Here is a 14966-nt window from a genome sequence, read left to right as displayed (position 1 = left end):
TAGACTTTGTATTAAATAATATGGGGTCATTGCCATTCCTTGTCTTGTATTGTGGATTCATCACCTTCTGACAGAAGGTCTCTAGCATTGAAATAGATTGGTTTGTCGGGTGGAAATAGCTACACCTTTGATATTGTGCAGTACATGCCTTCAAACATCACACATTCACATAGTTATTGCATAATCTTTGACAAAGTGTCAAATATCTTTAGCAATGATACAAACCCTCTCCCATGAAAGTGTTCTTTCCAAGCATAAATGCTCACTAGTTCCAGTTCAGATGTTTCCCCTTATGTCGTTCTTCTTTATTTAAAGACCTGCTCTTTACTACCAGAGACACACGGAAATCCCCCATGCGCTTCCGGAAGAGTAGATGCATTCCTTGGAAGTTCTACTCAATGCAATCATTTTTTCTTACAGATCTCTGCAGAACTTTGCTCAATGAGCCGAGTGGAACTATCACTGTCAACTCAAGGACAGTGTTACCTGCGACTGGCGGCAGCTGCCTTTGGTTAATCCGCATCACGGCTGGTCAGGTAAAACACATTAATGAATGTATTGAGTTGTATTGCCTGTGTGTGGAAAGAAGTCCTCCTCTCACATTTTACTAGCATGACCGTGCTTAGCAATGAGACAGAACCTGAATGAAACAAACGTATGTACCAATGCAATTCTATATAAAGTTTTACACAAAACAAGCCTTTTCATTGATTCATTCATAGCTGCAAATGTAAACAATGAAATAATAACTTCTAATATTTCTTAAAGAGGTTGGAAGGGATAATGTAAAAAAGGGCGAACAAGCTTCATAAAACGCACGAGTTGGCAGATTACAGAAACCTTTTTCCTGCAAAAACGATACATTTTCACAGCATTTTTGCACCCGCGTAAAATGTGCCCTAGCGATAATACAGAACGGTACTAGCACTAGGACAAATATTACCCTGGTGCAAAAATGCATCAAAAATATATATTTTTTGCACTAGGGCAATTTTTGACCTGATATTAATAACATGCCAAACTGCAAGTGTCATGGTGCAATGGTTTACTAATATGTTCCACTGTTTTTTAGAAATAAGTCAAACTTTGACCTAATGCTAATACCGTGCAACTATGCAATTGCACCAGTGAAAAAACTCTGTAATTTGGCGCATGTTGTTTAAGTGGCTGGTGGCTGTGAGGATCCCACATCTAACTCATACATGTTGGGGTCACTCAGAACAATTTCTTGCTGTTGAGGTCTCATTCACCACAGCTGGAATCACTGCTATTTTTATTTCAAACAATATATGGCTTGTAAGAGCAGAATTAGGAACTCTGAAGGGTACCAAGGTGGGCACAGAACGTACAGATGAGCTGAATTTAAGATGCACAATGACCATATAATACCAGGGGTATGAATCCAATTATTATTGCATGATCAATGGTGCAAAGAGGAGAAACGGGAGTGTTTAAGGCCTTTTAATGCATGGTGAAAGCTAATCCCTTAATGTTCCACACATGGGTTTCTCCCTGCAGGTACAGTGTTTGTTCGCCTCTGCTCAATGTTGTATGCTTAGCGTTGGCACTGAGGTGCTCCTGATATTGTGGATAGTTAGCTCATCTGCTATCCGTTTTCCTTTTCTTCTTTAGTTAAACTGTTTGCTTGGTTCCTTTAATGGTCTTTGACTGTGGCACTTGACTGGACGCCTTTTATTTTCACTTTAGCAACATTTTACATTTAAGCATGCTTATTTGAATGACATTTTTGTTTTCCTTGTATGCCGCGACTACAGGGAAAGATTGCCTGCCCTTCACTTCACCCCGGGGCTCGATCCAGCGGTCAGTCTTTCATTAATTTCTTGCCTGCACACACCAGGCAGCAGTTTCTCTTCAGTGGCTGCTACCTGGCTCATGGGGGAGTGGCCTCTGCGCTAACATGTGTATATGTAAACAGTGGGCTGACCGGAAACGCAGTAGGCAGGAGCAGCGGGCTCGCAACATGTACACCAAAGTCACGCCAAAGTTAAGCCCGTCTGTGCCTATACGGGCCATGGACGTCTCAGCGGGCTCCTTTCCATGGACGTTGTCTGGGTCACCAACACTGTTAGTCTTCACGTAAAGCCAACTGCTGAAATTAGCACTTTCATCTACTGTGCTTTCCACTGGATTTACTACACGAGTAAGGTTCCCTTATGTGGGGGACGTCTATTCCTGAACGCTCATTCCTTGGTGGCACAATGTACGCATTGCTATGATTTGGTTGATGATTTCCCCTTCACTTTGCGTGCATCACTGAGACGTGGCTTGATGATACATCAGGCTCGGTCCTTGGGCATTTACTTCTGCCTGAGTACAGTATACTGCATGTAGATTGGCTTCCCCCGAAAGGGGGTGGGTGTAAAGACTGGAGGGGGGGTTATGTACTTCCGCTCTCTATATGGTAGAGGAGAGGCACAGAGGACCCCAGCCAAGATTCTCTATTATTGGTAACGTAGTCGAGCAATCAAGGCCTAGCTTCTCAGGAGGTGATGCAGGCTGGTTCTTAAGTACAATGTAATCCCCGAACCCCCCCAAAGGAATGTCCACACACTGTATTACTGAAAACACAGTCTTTATATAATTAATATTCAAAGGTATGTACACGATCACAATAACGCACTTTGTACTCGGAAATCAACAATGATAAATATATACAATTCTAAAGTGGTACCACCAATGTTATCAAATCTCATTAAAGTGCATCAACTGTACAGATCAATAACGAGGAAACCAGCAATAGAGATAGGCAGGAACATAAGATGGTTGAAACAATAGGCAGAATGCTGGCCTCTACCGATAGACACAGTTCTGTGTGGAGATCCCCCCCACCTGGGCAACCTGTAAAATAAAGATAAATAGCACAAGCCCAGTCCATATATTGTTCAATAGCCTTATTTCCTCCTATAATGTTTTACCCCCCCAATGTACCTGGTGGAGTAGAGTTCTTTGAAGACACGTCGGCAGATCCTTCTTGAGTGACTCCCTTTAAAGCAGGAGCCAAGGATCGTCGAGAGGCGTCGAAGATGGTGAACTTGTCGTCGACGGCGGTGATGAGCAGTTCAAGGGTGCCGACACCCCGAGGTCGATCCAGGCGGTGCTCGTCAGCGACGTCCTGCGAGGATGAGGTGTGCGGGGCACCTCGGCGATAGATTTTTTAGGACCGCAAAGAGTTTAGGAAGAACTGTGGCCCAACAAGGACGTCGAGTCGTCGAAGTCTTTCTGGCCTTCAGGTGGCGGGAAACCCAATGGTGGATTCTCCTTGGCGCGTTGATCGTCCTCGACTTTCTCCGGCGGGACAAAGCGGTCGACGTTGCGGACAAGGGAGTCCTTGGAGTCAAATGTTCTTAGGCAAAGGGGCGGGCGGCTCCAGTTGGCGGCGGCACAGCGTCTAGTGGTCCCCACGGCTGGGCAACACAACTTCGACGGGCCTCCAGTGGTTACACAAACCTGCAAACCCTGGTCGACGGCAATGGACCTCGACAGTGGCGAAGTCTGGGTGCTTTTCTTCGTTCTCCTCAGCGGTCCCGTCTCGGGTCGGCAGCCTTTCAAGGGTCTGACTTCCAGGGAACTTCGGTGAAGGTTTTAGCGGTGCTCGATAGTCCCTCGGAGCACGGGAAGAAGGCGCCTTACCAGGTCCTCTCTCGGATCAGTCTTCGATGGATTCGGCAGCATTCAGATCGGTCGAAGCAAATTCAACACCAAGTCTTCTTCTTCCAGCTGGGTGTCGAGGATCAGCAGTTCCAGTTACTCTTAAAGTGAAGACACAGCTTCTGAATGCTTCTGAACAATTTACAGTGGTGAGAGGTCCCCAGATATACTATCTTGTCTCTCATCCACACTGCTGGGTCACTCTCAGCAGCCAATCATACAGAAGGGCATTCATGCAGTCAGTCAGCCAATCAGGCACACAGTGCATTCAGGCCATCTTCCTCCCTCTCAGACACTCACAACAAGGAATGTGGATTGGGACAAGTACCGAGACATTCAACACTACACACTGCATTCAGGCCAGTTTCGGGCAGGGCTGTCTCAGTCTTTGGGCCTCATTACACGGTAGGCGGTGAGCCATGGCGCTATTAGCGCCATGGCTCATGCCGGTAAAATACCGGCACCGCCTTGGCGGAAAGGGGATTTACCGCCCCATTCCAAGGTTGGAGGGGCGGTAAATCCCCTTTCCGCCATTGCCCTTCCCCATTCCCATTTCTGCCCCATAGGGCTCTATGGGAATGGGGAAGGCGCTAATTACGGCACCGCAATTTTGCGGTGCCGTAATTAGCTCTGAGGTCCCTTAGCGGGTTGGATTTTAACGCCTGCAAGAAGCAGGCGTTAAATCCTCCAACCCGCAAAGGGACCTCGTAGTACGGCGGTAAGGGTTAACGGTCACCGTTGCCATTAACGGTGACCGTTAACCCTTACCGCCGTCCGTGTAATGAGGCCCTTTGTCTCTCATACCAGAAACCCGACAACCACAACAAGAAGTGCATATTGGTCACACACTCCATTCACCCAAAACCCACCCACAGGAGGTACCCACAACATACAGTCACTGGGAAGGATCCAGTCAGTATGGGCTGGACTTCACAACAACACCATATATGGAACTTCCACCCAACAGCCGGTCAGGGAAAAGGGACAGAGTCAGGGCTTCTCAGGACTTTGGGAAAACAAGTTAATAGGTAATAGAAAGCAAGAGGCCACAAGGGCCATCTTGTTTTGCATCAGGAATCAACTGATTCCAATGGCAGGGCCTGGGTATCGCAAAATGGAGGACATTCAGAGCACCTGTCAAATTCAGCATGGAGTTACCACCAGCCCATACCCTGCTCTGCGGGCCACCCACAGGTGCCCAAAAACATACACTAGGGGCACAGGGTTGTACCCCCACCCATGGGTGCCGTAAGGGTATCCCATGGGTCTGTTCACCAAACCAAAAGAGAGAGAGCTGCACCACCAGGAGTCCCACATGAACTCCTGCAAGGAAAATACAACAGAACACACGATAAAAAGGCAGTAAAGGACAAGGATAAGGAGGCCCTGTCCCTCCGATGCATTTCCAGCATCACAGTCGCCCCCCCCCAGACTGAGGTGGAGGGTGCCTTATCTCCCACGGGATAGACACCCTCATCCAGACGGTCAACATGCCTTCTGGAAAGGCCATCTGCATTATCGTGACTCTTCACTGGTCTGTGCTCTATGGTGAAGTCTAGCCCTTGCAGGCTAATGGACCACCTGAGCAGTTTCGGATTTTCACCCTTCATCTGCATAAGCCACTTCAGGGGCTTATGATTTGTTTGGACCTTGAAGGAAGACCCCCGTAAGGTAGGACCTAAAATGCCTAAGGCTCCAAACGATACTGAAACACTCCTTCTCAACAGTAGCCCACCTAAGTTCTCTACCCTTAAGTTGTCTACTGATGAAGATGATAGGATGTTCCCTCCCTTTGTCATCTAACTGGGACAAGACAGCTCCAATTCCGGTGTCGCAGGCTTCCGTCTGGACGATAAAGGGTCGGCTGTAGTCAGGCACACACAACACAGGTGCCCTACACAGACTCTCTTTCAAGCCATCAAAGGCCCTCTGACAGTCTTCCGAACAATTAACCTTCCTAGATTGTTTGGGGGAAGTCAGAGCTGTCAGTGGTGCAGCTATGGTTCCATAGTCCGCCATGAAATTGCGATAGTACCCATTGAGCCCCAAAAAGGCTCTCACCTGGGTTTGAGTAGTGGGAGTCTCCCAGTCCTATACATCCTTTACCTTACTGGGGAGAGGTTGGATTTGACCCCCTCCTACCTCATGACCAAGATATGTGACTTTCCCCTGAGCTATCTGGCACTTGGTGGCCTTGATAGTGAGGTTAGCCCTTTTCAAGGCCTGCAACACTTTACCCAGATGTGTCAAATGCTCTTCCCAAGTGGAACTGTAGACGGCAATGTCGTCTAAATAAGCCACACAAAAGGCTTCTAGCCCACTGAGAGCAAGATTGACCAATCTCTGGAAGGTGGCAGAGGCATTCTTCAACCCAAAATGCATGACCCTAAACTGGTAGAGTCCCTCTGGTGTTGAGAACGCCGTCTTTTCCTTGGCATGGTTCGTCAGAGCTATTTGCGAATAGCCTGAGGTGAGGTCAAAGGTGCTCACAAATTTGGCAGCACCTATGGTGTCCACGAGCTCATCAGCCCGGGTTAATGGATGCGCGTCAGTTTTGGTGACGGCATTGACTCCTCTGTAGTCCACACAGAACCTCCAATCCTGGGTACCTGCCTGGGAACTTGCCTTGGGGACAAGGACCACAGCACTGGACCAGGGGCTGGTTGAGGGTTCAATAAATCCCAGATCCAACATCTTGGCGACCTCAGCCTGGATGTGGTTCTTAAAAGTATCTGACATACTGTAGCTCCTGCTTTTGACAGGCACGCTGTCACCAGTGTCAATCTGGTGCTTACACCACGGTGTAAGGCTGGCGTCAGCAAAAACAGAGAGGCATACTGCTGGAGCAAAGTCCTGCAGTCCCTCTTCAGCTCTGTTGTCAAATCTGGAGAGAGATGCACTCCCTCCACTGAGCTATCCTGAGAGTTGCTATACAGCAAATCAGGAAGGGGCTCCCTCTCATCCTCTTCTTGCTCTGAAGCTAGCAAGAGACATGAGACTTCTGCTCGCCTGTGGAAAGGCTTGAGCCGATTAACATGGAATACCTGAGGGGCTACCCGTGGGATTCCCATGTCAACCAGATAATTGACCTTGCCCATCTTGGAGATTATCCTGAAGGGTCCAGTCCATTTATCTGCTAATGCCCGAGGCTTGGTAGGCTCCATCACGAGGACCTCCTGTCCCGGAGTCCAATCCACTTGCGATGCTTTAAGGTCATGCCAGTATTTGTTCAATTCCTGGCTGGCCTTGAGATTCGCTGTTGCCTGACCCATCATTTGTGTCATCCTCCGTCTGAGGCCTAACACATAGTCCCCCACTTGCTTGGTGGGACCTGGAGGGGTGGCTTCCAAACCTTCTCTGATCAAGGCAAGGGGCCCCCTCACGGGGTGTCCAAAGAGTAACTCAAAGGGGCTGAAACCAACACCCTCTTGAGGTACCTCTCTGTAAGCAAACAGCAGGCATGGCAGGAGGAGATCCCATTTCCTCCCTAGGGGCTCTTCCAAAGCACCTATCATGCCCTTGACAGTTTTATTAAATCTCTCAACCAGACCATTGGTCTGTGGATAGTAAGAGGTGGAGAACTTATAGGTCACTCCGCACTCTTTCCACATGGTCTTCATGTAACTAGACATGAAGTTGGATCCTCTGTCAGAGACAACCTCCTTGGGGAATCCAACACGGGTGAAAATGCCCAGAAGAGCCCTGGCAACCACCTTGGCAGTTACAGTCCAAAGGGGTATAGTCTCAGGGTACCTGGTGGCATGATCTACCAAAACCAGGATGAACCGATGTCCACCTGAAGTGGAAGGGTCCAGGGGACCGACGATGTCGATGCCCACCCTCTCAAATGGTGTGCCAACCACTGGCAATGGCTGCAGTGGGGCAATGACACTGCCTCCAGTCTTGCCAGACAACTGACAAGTTGGGCAGGTTCTGCAGTGGGACTCCACTTCTACTTCCATCCGAGGCCAGTAGAAATGGGCAGAGAGCCTCTGCTTAGTCTTCTTGGTACCAAGATGACCAGCTAAGGGCACCTCATGCGCCAACTGCAGTAGGAAGGGCCTGTAAACCTGGGGTACCACCAACCTCTTGAGGGCACCAGGTTCAGGCTTAGTGGGCTTACTAACAAGGAGCTCACCCTCCCAATAAATGCGGAATGTCCTAGGCACTTCTCCTTGTGCCTGGGACAGGACCTGTTTCCTCAGACCCTCGAGAGAGATAGTGGCACTCTCTCTGTCCTTTACAGAAGTCTGGCCGGGAGGGTCCCCCCTTCAGCTAACAAGCACTGAAGATCGGGATGATCCTCCGGTTTGAGAATCTCTCCCATGGGAGAGTCTTCTGGCTCTTCTCCCACAGGAGTTGAGACGGGGTTTACCACTGGACCCAGCCTGTCCAGAGAATGGATCCTAATGGGTGCTGTAGGAACAGCAGGAAGAGAAGGAGCTCCCTCCACAGAGGTGGCCTTCTTGTTCTTCCTTCGTCTTGCTTTAGGCCGCACCTTTGGCTCGGGTACCTGACTCACAGCCAGACCCGGGGTCACCTGTGACCTAGTGACCGCAGCAGCAGTCATGGGAAGACCATCCGAGATCAATCCCAACTCGACTAGATCATTACCTAACAGAATGTTAGCAGGGACATTGTCCTGAACCAGGACAGGAAGCTTTGCTGTCTTGTCTCCAATTACGAGTGTGACTAAGGCTACAGGCGATAATTTGGGAGGCCCACCAGCTAACCTGGTGGTTCTCAGAGGAGCACCTACATAGTCCTCTGGCTTGAGCAGGGTCCTGTCCACCACTGCCATGCTTGTCCCAGTGTCTCTCAAACCAGTAGAAGGCTGGCCATTCAGGAGGACACTTCTCAAAAATCTACGGGTGTTCTGTGGGATAGTCGCCATTACTTCTGCATACTGGTCCCAGGCCCCAAGGGGCACAAAGGAAATCTCTACAGGAGCACCAAATGTGATGCCTGTAGAGGAGGGGAGGACAGTGGCCTCCACCTCAGACATGGGGTAAGGGTAGGTCAGGCTGACAGCCTGTACTCCAAGTGCCTTACCTTTGCACTTGGAGTCACCCCTCTTGTGATCCAGAGCCCCACAATCCCAACAAGTGCCGGGAGTGCGGGGTACGGTACTGGAACCACTGGGAGCCTGCTTTGCAGCAGGTGGACCACTATTCTTATTCCCACCCACAGATGACTTATCCCCACTAGGTTTTTGGGTCTTCGGAGAGGAGGGTTTATGTTTACCCGACTTTGACTGCTTTCGGGACTCCTCAGCTTTCTGAGAGGCCCCCTTTTCTTTGTCCTTGTCCTTCCCACTGGAGTCCTTAGGGGACAACCAATGGGAGACCCACTTGGCAGCCAGCCTAGCCAGCTTAAAGGGATCCAAAATGTTCTGGTCAGCAACATACTGACGCAGCTCCGGTGAACAGGCTTCAGAAAAATGCTCAAAAAACAACAGGTGGGACAATTCAACACAAGTTTTCACCTTGTAACCATCAATCCACCCCATCATGTTCATGTGCGCAGCATTCACCCAGTCAACCCAAGACACATTCTCTCTTTTCTTAAAATCCCTGAACCTTTTAAGGTATTGGGTAGGTGTCTTGCCAAACTTGTCAATTAAAGCAGACTTCATACACTCATACTGACCCCTGTCTTCCACACTCAGTTTCAGAATACAGTCATACCCAGTCTGAGGCACTCTGCTTAACAAACACTTAGCCCAATCTCTTTTGTCAACATCATGAATTGCACAAGCCATTTCAAACGCTTCAATCCATTGGAGGATATCAGAACCCTCCACAAACACACCAACCAAATCTTTCATAAACTTAGTTGCTGGGGACCTGAACCTCTCACTGGGTTTCTCTAAAGTCTCCACTCTAGCTTTCTCTAGCTGAATTCTCTGATATTCAGTCTCCTGGTTCTTGAGTTCAAGGTCCTTATTTTTGAGTTAAAGATCCCTATTCTTGAGCTCCACTTGTTGAGCCAACTCCTCCTTCTTAAGATCACCATCTATTTCCAACTTGCGATATTCAAAGGCCAATTTCATCCTTAATAACTCAAGCTCCAAGGAACTGCTGGGGTTCGGAACGGAGGCAGCAGGAATGGTGGCATTCCCAGAAACAGATTCAGTAGAACCCCTAGGGGCAGAGTCCTCATTGGTTGCATTCCCCCCCTCATCAAGAGTTTCACCATCGGTCTGGTAGTCCTCCAGGGCAGCTATCAGCGCAGCCCTAGACTTATCCACAAAGTCTAACTCCCTGGCTTCACAAGCACTCTGGAGAGCCTCTAAGCTCATCCTAGTCAATTTACCATTTGCAATAGACTCCATTGCTTGTAATGCAGTTATTTTGTACACAACCAAACCTTAATTTAATAAAGTGCAGATATTTTGTAAGTGGCACGGTTATACACTGATTCCTAAAACCATAAGCATCCCACCGCTGCCACCAGTGTAAAGACTGGAGGGGGGTGTCTGTACTTCCACTCTCTATATGGAAGAGGAGAGGCACAGAGGACCCCAGCCAAGATTCTCTATTATTGGTAAAGTAGTCGAGCAATCAAGGCCTAGCTTCTCAGGAGGTGATACAGGCTGGTTCTTAAGTACAGTGTAATCCCCAAACCCCCACAAAGGAATGTCCACACACTGTATTACTGAAAACACAGTCTTTATATAATTAATATTCAAAGGTATGTACACGATCACAATAACGCACTTTGTACTGGGAAATCAACAATGATAAATATATACAATTCTAAAGTGGTACCACCAAGGTTATCAAATCTCATTAAAGTGCATCAACTGTACGGTTAAAATGTCACACAGATCAATAACGAGGAAACCAGCAATAGAGATAGGCAGGAACGTAAGATGGTTGAAACAATAGGCAGAATGGTGGCCTCTACCGATAGACACAGTTCTGTGTGGAGATCCCCCCACTGGGCAACCTGTAAAATAAAGATATATAGCACAAGCCCAGTCCATATATTTTTCAATAGCCTTATTTCCTCCTATAATGTTTTACCCCTTTACCCCCCCCCCCAATGTACCTGGTGGAGTAGAGTTCTTCGAAGATGCATCGGCGGATCCTTCTTGAGTGACTCCCTTTAAAGCAGGAGCCACGGATCGTCGAGAGGCGTGGAAGATGGTGAACTTGTCAACGACGGCGGCGATGAACAGTTCAAGGGTGCCGAGACCCTGATGTCGATCCAGGCGGTGCTCGTCAGCGACGTCCTGCGAGGATGAGGTGTGCGAGGCACCTCGGCGATAAATTGTTCAGGACCGCAAAGAGTTTCGGAAGAACTGTGGCCCAACAAGGGCGTCGAGTCGTCGAAGTCTTTGTGGCCTTCAGGTGGCGGCAAACCCACCGGCGGATTCTCCTCGGTGCGTTGGTCGTCCTCGACTTTCACCGGCGGGACAAAGAGGTCGACGTTGCGGACAAGGGAGTCCTTGGAGTCAAATGTTCTTAGGCAAAGGAGCGGGCGGCTCCGGTCGTCAGCGGCACGGTGTCAAGTGGTCCCCATGGCTGGGCAACGCAACTTCGACGGGCCTCCAGCGGTTACACAAACCTGCAAACCCTGGTCGACAGCAATGGACCTCGACAGCAGCGAAGTCCGGGTGCTTTTCTTCGTTCTTATCAGCGATCCCGTCTCGGGTCGGCAGCCTTTCGAGGGTCTGACTTCCAGTGAGCTTCGGCAAAGGTTTTAGCGGTGCTTGATGGTTCCTCGGAGCACGGGAAGAGGGCGCCTTACCAGGTCCTCTCTCGGATCAGTCTTCGACGGATTCGGCAGCTTTCAGATCGGTCGAAGCAAATGCAACACCAAGTCTTCTTCTTCCAGCTGGGCGTCAGGGAACAGCAGTTCAAGTTACTCTTAAAGTGAAGACACAGCTTCTGAACGTTTCTGAACAATTTCCAGTGAGAGGTCCCCAGATATACTATTTTGTCTCTCATCCACACTGCTGGGTCACTCTCAGCAGCCAATCATACAGAAGGGCATTCATGCAGTCAGTCAGCCAATCAGGCACACAGTGCATTCAGGCCATCCTCCTCCCTCTCAGACACTCACAACAAGGAATGTGGATTGGGACAAGTACGCAGCCATTCAACACTACACACTGCATTCAGGCCAGTTTCGGGCAGGGCTGTCTCAGTCTTTGTCTCTCATACCAGAAACCAGACAACCACAACAAGAAGTGCATATTGGTCACACACTCCATTCACCCAGGTCCCATCCACAGGAGGTACCCACAACATACAGTCACTGTTAAGGCTCCAGTCAGTCTGGACTGGACTTCACAACAACACCATATATGGAACTTCCACCCAACAGCCGGTCAGAGGGAAGGGACAGAGTCGGGGCTTCCCAGGACTTTGGGAAAACAAGGTAATAGGTAATAGAAAGCAAGAGGCCACAGGGGCCATCTTGTTTTCCATCAGAAATCAACTGATTCCAATGGCAGGGTCTGGGTATCCCAAAATGGAGGACACTCAGAGCACCTGTCAAATTCAGCATGGAGCTGCCACCAGTCCATACCCTGCTCTGCGGGCCACCCACAGGTGCTCAAAAACATACACTAGGGGCACAGGGTTGTACCCCCACCCATGGGTGCCGTAAGGATATCCCACGGGTCTGTTCACCAAACCAAAAGAGAGAGAGAGCTGCACCGCCAGGAGTCACACATGAACTCCTGCGCAGAATATACGACAGAACACACGATAAAAAGGCAGTAAAGGACAAGGATACGGAGACCCTGTCCCTCCGATGCATTTCCAGCATCACAGTGGGCACTGCCATTATTTTTAAGTTCTGCTATAGTGGCTCCTTTCTTACTATTTGTCACCATGCCAACATGGAAGCAATGCTGGTACGCCCATAGAAACTCTGTGTCCACTTATTGGTGGTTTACTGGCCCCCTGGCTGGGCATTCCCTATTTGTGGATGCTTTCCTTGATCTTGCAGCATATTTACAGCTGAGGCATGTGCACCTTATCATTTGGGTGAATTTAACCTTATTGTGAATGAGGTATAGAACTCAAAGTTTCAAAATGTCCTGACCTCTATGAAAGAGCTCTCCCTCGACCAGCTGGTCAGTGAGCAGACCCACTCCTTAGGTAATACCTTATACCTAATCTTTTCATCAGGGACTGAGGTTGCTGTTTTCCTGGCTTTTCGAGTCCCGTGATCAGACCACTTTGTGGTCCCCTTTACTTGGAACACAGTATGCCGGTATCCGCCCGCAGGCCAAATTGATCCTGTGGCACGGGTTACATTCAGTATCCAAAACTGATATGGTTTCTCTTATACAGGCCCATCATTCAGTGCCGTCTCCTGTGGCCATGAGTTCACTTGTGGCTACACTGGGTAAAGTCGCTGACAGACCCGCCCCCCTTAAATAATCTAGGCTGTCCTTAAGCCCCACCCAGCAGTGGTTTACAGACGAGCTGCGGGCCCTTCGCTTGCAGTGCAGGCAGATGTAGCGTAAGTGGAGGTGTTCCGATGTGCCTAGGGACAAGCTTATTCCCAGGTTGCCTCCAAGTATTACCTTGCTATCATCGACGCCAAATGCGTTTATTTCACATCCCTAATTTCAACTTCTGTGAATCATCCCAGAGAAGCGTCAAGGTGTTTTGTAATCTTTCTATCGTCTCACCGGTTTCGGTTCCCACCTGCCAGGCTCTATGTGATTCCCTGTCCTTATTCTTTATGGACAAAATTAGCTCTATTCAGGCTCACATTGCGACTTCTCACTCACCTCCCGTTGCTGAACTGAGGTCATCTGAATCTTCTTCTACTGCATTTTTGTCTGTGTTCCTGACTGTTTCTGCTTCAGAGGTTACCACAGCAGTTATTAGTCTTAGGTCGTCCTCCCCTCTTGATCCTAGCCCTCTCCATCTTATTAAGGACATCCTTCCCCATGTTGTATATTTGCTGTCGGAAGCAAGTAATACGTTTCTTTCGACCGGAGTGATCACGGCTTCTTTGAAGCTGGCTACAGTTATCCTGCCTCTAAAGAAGCCTTTGCTGGATCCAATGGTCCCTTCCAATTTTTGGCCTATTTCTCACCTCCCTTTCCTGAGGAAACTCTTGGAATCTTTGGTCTGTCCTTTACTCCCCACCTTTTTGATCAATCTTCTTTTTTTCACCCTTCACAGTCTGGTTTCCGTCCAGGTCACAGTACTGAGAGTGTCCTAGTCTTGGTCATGGACAACCTGGACTCATGACCAGGGCAAAATCAGTGCTCTGATCCTGTTGAACCTGTCAGCCACCTTTGATACCATCGATCACAATGTCCTGCTGGGTCGGCTGGCTGGGGCTGGTCTCTCGGGTACTGTTCCGGCCTGGTTCTACTCTTTTCTTGCCGATCGTCACCAGATCCTCTCTCTTCCTCCTTTCTTTTCTATGACTATGGCTCCCACTTGTGGTGTTCCTCAAGGGATTGCCATCTCCATATTTAATATCTATGTTCAGCCTCTGACCAAGTTGATAGTCTCCCATGGCTTCCTCTGCTATTCATATGCTGACAACATACAAATTGTGGTTCAGCTGCCAGATTTCGTGCCTGTCTGGAGGCCGTGGGGGAGTGGATGCTTGATAATTGGCTTAAACTGAACAGATATAAGACTGAGGTCTTAGTGGTGGCCCCGCTGCAGCTGCTTCTATCTGGACACCTGGTTTCCGGCTGGTCTCCTTGGGCCCTTTTCCTCAGTCAGTCTCCACAGTTAAGGACCTGGGGGTTAAACTCACATCAACCTGTCGATGGAGCCACAGGTGAGCTCTGTCTGTTAGCGGAGCCATTTCCAGCTTAGGCTGTTGCAACTGGTCACTCCCTTCATTCCGGCTCACCTCCTTGCCTCTGATATCTCGGCATTGGTCTCATCGCTGTTCGACTATTGTAATGCCCTGTATTTAGGCCAGCCCACATATGTACTCTATTGCTTGCAAGTTATTCAGAACTCTGCAGCCCGGCTGGCGACTTCTACTCCACGGGGCCGCCATATTTCTCCTGTCCTTCGCAAGCTTCAATTTCTACCAGTGACTAAACGTATTCAGTTCAAGGCACTCTGTTTGGTCCACCGGCCCTTCTATGACCAGGGGGAAGAATATCTTAGTAATACATTCTTGCCTTACATCCCAAGCCGAGCTTTGTGGTCAGCTAATGCCTGTCTGCTGACTGTCCCTCCGGTCAGGTACAGCCCTTTTCAGTGGTTGCTGCAACTCTCTGGAACTCTCTCGGTCTCTCGCTTAGAGCTACCCCTGCTCACCACACATTTTGCAAATCTCTTAAAATGCTC

The 14966-nt window shown here is 49.1% G+C and overlaps 1 protein-coding gene across 1 annotated transcript in view; it reads left to right on the top strand.

The window, feature by feature from the left end:
* Positions 1-14966, top strand: part of LOC138505001 (tolloid-like protein 2) — a 160150-nt gene that overhangs the window by 84629 nt on the left and 60555 nt on the right. Inside the window, exon 12 of the mRNA XM_069625360.1 lies at positions 421-536. Coding sequence (XP_069481461.1) covers positions 421-536 — 116 coding nt within the window. The remainder of the gene's footprint in view (positions 1-420; positions 537-14966) is intronic.

The sequence above is a fragment of the Ambystoma mexicanum genome, chromosome 11, assembly GCF_040938575.1.
Source record: "Ambystoma mexicanum isolate Mex_15411 chromosome 11, UKY_AmexF1_1, whole genome shotgun sequence".
In the NCBI taxonomy this organism is placed as follows: Eukaryota; Metazoa; Chordata; class Amphibia; order Caudata; family Ambystomatidae; genus Ambystoma; species Ambystoma mexicanum.
This window is presented reverse-complemented; position numbering and strand designations above follow the sequence as displayed.